General features: G+C 36.8%; 1 protein-coding gene across 1 annotated transcript; it reads left to right on the forward strand.

Annotated features, from left to right (window-relative positions):
• Nucleotides 1–3,844: 3,844 nt before the first annotated feature.
• On the forward strand, nt 3,845–6,839 carry LOC110915763 (trihelix transcription factor GT-2). The gene is made up of 3 exons (XM_022160521.2): nt 3,845–4,323; nt 4,787–5,538; nt 5,729–6,839. Exons 1-3 carry the CDS (start codon nt 4,064–4,066, stop codon nt 6,496–6,498), a joined length of 1,782 nt encoding a protein of 593 aa, XP_022016213.1. The 5' UTR covers nt 3,845–4,063; the 3' UTR covers nt 6,499–6,839.
• Nucleotides 6,840–7,341: the final 502 nt, after the last annotated feature.

The raw sequence follows: 7,341 nt of genomic DNA on the forward strand, positions 1-7,341 counted from the left end.
CGCATAGTGTATAAGCCGCCAACTCAACCCACATACAACCCTTATGCGGAGGATGATTTCTCAAGGAGATACCATTTAGTTGTCTATGTAGAAAAGTCCAAGTTCATACGCAAGATAGCTTTTGCTCCACTCCCAAAGTCAAAGCTCTCGCCAAATTTCGGGAAGTACACTGGTCTAACCGACCCAAATGACTACATATAGGGTTCCGTCAATGCAGGCACTTTAGTCGGTTGGACTGACCTAGTATGGTGTCACATTTTGCATAAACCTTGGTTGGTGCAGCACACACATGGTTTGATAGCTTACCCGGCGGCCACGTTTCATCCTTCAAAGATCATCAAGCCAAATTCCTACAACATTTCAGCCAGCAATGTCGTCACATGAAAGATACGGCAGATGTCAGGCTCATTGACCGCCACGACAATGAGGGCCTTAGAAACACCCACTTTAATGAAAAACAATTGAGAAAGTGTTTACATGCTTCCTAGACACTTATAGCACATTAAATTATTGTTTGGAAACCTTGTTTGAATCCACCGAAATATAAGACTCTCTAGCCTCGTCTTGTTGGACCTTACCTTCAAGAATCATATGCTATAATACACTATTTTCATTTGTTTCCGATCTCCATATGGTCCAAACACTCAATTTCATTGATTTAAAGTTATACTACATCATTTTTATACATAATTGGTCCCTCAACTTTATATTAATTTAAACTATACTTAGATTATTTTTTTGTCACTCGACTTCTTATTTTACTTAGAAATTTCTTAGAATGTCATAATAAAAAAACTTTGGTAACAATTTAAAATATCTTTCATTACTTTAAAACAAGAGTTAATTACAAGTTTTGTCCTTTATGTTTACACTAAATTGTAGGCGCTATCCTTTAGCGCAAAAGTTGACAAGTTTTGTACTTAATGTTCCAAAATCTTGCACTTTATGTCCTTTAGGACAAACCCAGTTAGATTTTCTGGTTAAATCTGGTCATGTGGCTTGCACATGAGGGTATTCTTGTCATTTCAGCTCCCAGGGACTATCGACTAAATAACTTTTACTAAGAGACTATTTCTGTAAAAAATGAAAAAGTAAAGTATAGATAAAAAAACCTCTGCACACATCTCTCTCTCTACCACTTACCACCACCACTCACCACAACCCACCGTCACCATCTGCCACCCACTACCGGAAACCTACCACCACCTTCAAATCGTTGCTTCCACCATCAGACATAGCAAGAATTTAGAGAACAAACACTGTCTCCCACATACCACCACCATCAGCCACTCCCACCATCTGCCACCGTAATAACCCACCCCACACCACCACCAGCCCCATACCACCTGCTACTGCAACCACTCATCACCACCATTCCCGTCAACCACAACCACCATTGTACCTTTGTCACTAAAAACCCTAGCCAAACCACCACCGTACCACTCTCACACATCAGAACCACCATCACCACCCAATTCACCACCATCCACCCCTATTCATCATCTTTCTGAATTAAACTCCAAAATTAAACTCTAAAAACCCTAACAAAAGTAATAACAACATTCAAATTATATGAAATTAAGCTATGTTAGAAACTAAATCCAAGTAATAATAGCATTCATTTTATGAAATTAATATAATATAGGCAAATTGGATTTAAATAATCCCAACTTGCTCAATTTGGCCGATAATAATCCCAACTCAGTTATTGGCCGATAATAATCCGAACTGGTCCACTTTTGGCCGATAATAGTCCGCCGTTAAAAATAGCTTAACGGAGTTAAGCTTTTTTCCGAATTACAAACCGATGTTTTATGGATTTTGATCAGAACGCGGATACGATTCGATTTATGTAAAACTTACCTCGAAACGGTGCTTCAAACGACTTGATTTTTGTTGATTGGAAGTTTAAACGCCCAAATTGAAGCACCGTTTTCGTCGTTTGGGGCAGTATTTCGAGGTAAATTTTATATCAATCAACTCGTATTCTCGTTCTGATCAAAATCCATAAAACATCGGTTTGTAATTTGGAAAAAAGCTTAACTCCGTTAAGCTATTTTTAACGGCGGACTATTATCGGCCAAAAGTGAACCAGTTCGGATTATTATCGGCCAATAACTGAGTTGGGATTATTATCGGCCAAATTGAGCAAGTTGGGATTATTTAAATCCAATTTGCCTATAATATATATCAATACACCTATTTCAGAATCAAACTGGTGGTTGTAAACACCAACACAACCATAAATTGAAGTCAAAATCCTCAATTTTATCTTGCACATAGTTCTTTGACCGAGCATATATGATTTTAAACATAAGGATGAAAATGAAAACCATAATTCAGAATCAAAATAGTGGCTATAAACACCAACACCCGATCTGGGTTTGCCGGTGGTGTTAGAGGCGGAGTGAGACATAGTTGTCGGAGAAGTTGTGTTCGCCGGTGACGAGAAATGAGAAGGATTTGTTGACATGAGAAGGCAGCTGTGGCGGTTTCGTTGTATGGTGTCGGAGTGGCGTTGAGGGCCGGTGGTAGGGTGGGTGGTCGGAGCTCGTGTAGATGGTAGGGAGTGTAGATGGCTGGTGGTTGTGGTGTAGATAGGGGCAGAAGTCTGGATAAAGGAAAAGAGAAGGAAGAGATAAAATGATAATTGTAAAAATTGCATATAAGTTATATATACACACACACACAATACTCCCTACATATAAGTTATTTACACAAAAATAGTCCTTGAAAATAAAATGACAAAAATGCCCTCATGTGCAAGGTACATGACCAAACTAACCAAAAAATCTAACTGGGTTTGGCCTAAATGACATATCGTGCAAGATTTTGGAACATTAAGTACAAAACTTGTCTACTTTTGCGTTAAAGGACATCGCCTCAATTTGGTGTAAACATAAAGGACAAAACTTATAATTTACTCTTAAAACAAAATAGTACATTCAGATTTCGAAATGTCAAGAATATAAAGTATATGTATTATGTGGGTAAGGTTAGTGTAAAAATGACACTTTTCCTACAAAGTGTAAAAAGTCTATATATGCATGATATGATATTTTAAATTTAAGGTATGATGTTTTATATTGTTTTGATATGGTATAATATAGAAAAACATCAAACACAACAATTTATAACAGAGTTATATGTATTCTAGGCATTTAATTTCAAACACTCTGATTAAATTCTTCGCATTGTGTTTTAGGTTTCATGCATAGAATACATTTAATTGTGTTTTAAATTGTTCCGTTTAGATTTTTCTATATAATATTATGCTAAAAGAATATAAAACATCATATCTAATATCTAAAATCTAAAACAACATACCTGTAGTATGTATCTTTTATACCAAATCCCAAAAAAAAAAAAAAAAAAAAACTACAAAATGTATTAAAGGGATAACCGAAAAAGGTTTTCAAATACATTTAACATGAAAAATATCTACATATAATTGTATAAATTATAACAGCATCTGTAGTGGGTCGGATACCATACACCTCACCTTAACATCACAGCAAATCTAAAAACCCTTCTACAGATCGAACCTACCCTCCCTCACTAGAAATTTTTGAAGCTTCAACGCCACCTTAATGCCAGCTAGGTTAATATTCAAGCATATTTTTACACTGGTTGGATTTAAAAAAATGTATAATAATTGAGTAACTTAATAAACAAAAGAAACACATGATATGTAAATTTACAAATGTGATATGGTAGTTGTTTACACAAAGTATTTAATAACCCAACAAAAAAGTAATAAACGAACAATGACAGCAGAAGATTCCCACATTTAAAAGAAAAAAAAAGTTTCTTTATATATTTAATTTCTTTTCACATTTTCTTAATATATTTTTCTGGGTGTGAGATCGACAGGCAGATCCCCACCAAAATAAATTATTAAATTCAACTTACATAAATAAAACCCTCAACAATTCACCCCTCTTTTGTTTCTTTCATTGGTCCATTTTCATTTTCATTTCATTTCATTTTATACATAGATACATACATATATAACTAATAATAATAATAATATTATTATTTCCTCTAATAATATCCCCCACCGATGGATGCATCTCCGGCTACTGTTGCAAACTCCGGCAACGACGTCGTCTCAGCTCCATCACCAGTAGTAAATGTCGGTGGCGGTGGTGGTGAAGACGGTGGGTCAATCGGCGGTGGATTTACTGATGACGGTGACCGGAGTTCCGGCGGAAACCGGTGGCCGAAACAGGAAACATTGGCGCTTATTAGAATCCGGTCAGAAATGGATGCGGTTTTTCGTGATTCGAATCTCAAAGGTCCGTTATGGGATGAGGTTTCCAGGTAATTTAAAGTAGAATTTAAACTAATTTGTGTAGATTATGAAAATCCCCAATTTCCGGTGATGAAATTTGGTTGTTTTGTTGTTTTCCGGCGAGATCTGTGCGTTTATGTTCTCATTTATTTGACCGGAAAAGTCAACGTTTTTTGAGTTGACTGACTTCATTGGAATTTGAAATTTTGAATCTTTTTTTTAATTACTTTTTCATGATTTCATCTCTTTGAATTTGAATTTTTATATAACTATGATTAATATATTTATATCTTCAAACTACGGAGATTTTAAGATGAAACAATTTAAATTTAAATTTGTTGTTTGTAATTTGTACTTGTTCAAATAAGACGGGATTCCAAACAATTTTTATTTTTGTTTTTATATAAGTTAACGTTAATTACAAGGTTGATTTTTATCATTTTAAGGTTAAATTTGATGTAAATAAGGTTACGATGTTTTTAAATGTATCAGAAAACTGTCGGAGCTTGGATATCACCGGAGTGGGAAGAAATGCAGGGAGAAATTTGAAAACGTGTATAAGTATCACCGGCGGACGAAGGATGGCCGGAGTATGAAATCCGACAAAATTTATCGATTTTCCGATCAGTTGCAAGCGTTGGAATCGAATAATCGGGGGATGTTTGGGTCTCCGGAGCCACTTGCAGTGAAACCGCCACCGCCAGGGTTTGTGGCGATGGCGGATAATGGGGCTGTCCGGTCACCATTTAATGGGACCGGACCCGATCAAGTTCAAAACAATGTGAGTCCGATTTCGGTTGCAGCACCGGCGGTGGGGGCATTGCCTCCACCGCCGGTGGTGAATAATAAAAGGAGCTTTCCTTTTTCAACCACGAATATGTCGGGGTCGACTGATTCGGGTACATCGTCAGATAGTTCTGACGATGAGCCACCACAGAAAAAGAGGAAATGGGAGGGGTTTTTCGAGAAGTTATTGAAGGAAGTGATCGCGAAGCAAGAGGAACTTCAGATGAAGTTTCTTGACACTCTTGATAGGCGGGAGAGAGATCGGGTGGCGAAGGAGGAGGCGTGGAGAGCTCAGGAGATTGCGAGGATGAACCAAGAACACGACCGGTTGGTCAAGGAAAGATCGATTGTAGCAGCGAAAGATGCTGCGATTGTCACGTTTTTGCAGAAGTTGGTCGGAAAAAGCGTCGATGCGATTCCGGTGGTACTCGATAATGAAGCAAGAAAAAAGCTCACAGGTGCAATCGACAACCTTTCTATTTTGTAGTAGAGGATGTTCATTATTCGGTTTCAAACCGATTTAACCGAAAACCAAACCAAACTTACAATGTTTAAAATCAAACAGAATTACATTTTTAGTCTCTTCAGTTTCAGTTTGGTTTAAATATATTTGATTATTCAAGTGCTATAACTATTTATAACTATCAGATGTACCAGAACAGCAAATACAGCAAACGCCGGCTCGACAGCTGCCACCGCCAGCTCAACCCCGTGAAACTCCTCTGCCAGTTGTATCGCCAACAGCGGTGAAAACCCCCAATGGCGGTACCGGGCCGGGAGAAAACAATATATTATCTCCTAGCCCATCTCGCTGGCCGAAAGCCGAGATAAGCACATTGATCACTCTCCGAACGCAGCTTGACGCCAAGTATCAAGAAAACGTGCCTAAGGGGCCGCTATGGGAGGAGATATCGGCCGCGATGAGGAACCACGGATACAACCGGAATGCAAAACGTTGCAAAGAGAAATGGGAGAACATTAACAAATACTACAAGAAAATCAAGGAAAGCAACAAGAAGAGACCTGAAGATGCGAAAACATGCCCGTATTTCGACCAGCTCGATGCTATATATCGAGAAAAATCTACTGCTATTGTTGTTGCTCAACCAGAGCGTCAGTGGCCCCCACCGGCCACTACTACTGTGGTGGTGGAAAACCCACCAACACAGCAATGGCCGGTTGGGACCAATATTGTTCACGTGGCGAAAGGCGGCAGTCATGAGCTGACGCCCTCCGCTACGGGTCAAAAAGCTGATCCACCACGACAACCACCGCAGTCGTCAGCCGACATGGAGGATCAAGGGAGTGAGGAATATGATGATTTTGATGAAGATGATGATGGTGATGAAGATAAGGAAGATGAACATGGTGTGTATGAAATTGTTTCCAGCAAGATGTCTTCAATGGCTGCTGTCTAGAGAGAGAAACTTAGAGAGAGAAAGTGCAAATGGAGATGTGGGTCATCCGCAAACGGGTCGAGTTCGGGTTTGGTTGGTGACAGTTTGGACGAAGACACATGGGGTGACTAGGTGAGATGATAATATTATTTCAAAACTATTTTTAATAATAATAATAATATATTCTTTTACAAGCTCAAAGTAAATCATTATTGATATCAAACACCAATTGTTTTTGTGATTTTTATATTTCTTTTTCTCTTTTGTGAAATTGTTTTATAATATTTTAAATTGTTGCTTTACATTGACAACTCATGTTAGTTCTGTAACTAAGAATAGAATATTGTTTGGATGCATCTCAATAATATTTTAATTCGTTATAAAATGGCATAATTGTATTTTTTATATTTAGTTAGAGTTTTTAAGTTTTATTTTTTAGATATGCTTTAAATGGTAAAAAGTTAACATATTGGAGGATGAAAAGAATAAGTGGGTTTTAATAATTGTTTGTATTAGTTTTTAACATTTGTTAAATAAATTGTGTTAAATGAAATTAGATGTTATTTTAGACTTCTTTTAATTGTTGATGAAATCTTTTTAAAACATTATCAAAATAAAAGGTTTTATAATTTCATAGACGTGTTTAATAAGCATATAGAAAAAAGTTAAAAACTAATATGTCATGTTAAAAGACGTGTTGTTTTTTAGCCTCTTTTTTTTGTTGTTAATAGACATGTAAGGTGTATAAAAATCTAGAGACCAATAATGAGACATAAAAGTAACTTGAAATAAAATTTTAAACTTTAAATAAATTCCTAAAAATTGACTAAACATAAATATCTAAACCAGGTTCTTATAAAATGA

The sequence above is a fragment of the Helianthus annuus genome, chromosome 2, assembly GCF_002127325.2.
Source record: "Helianthus annuus cultivar XRQ/B chromosome 2, HanXRQr2.0-SUNRISE, whole genome shotgun sequence".
In the NCBI taxonomy this organism is placed as follows: domain Eukaryota; kingdom Viridiplantae; phylum Streptophyta; class Magnoliopsida; order Asterales; family Asteraceae; genus Helianthus; species Helianthus annuus.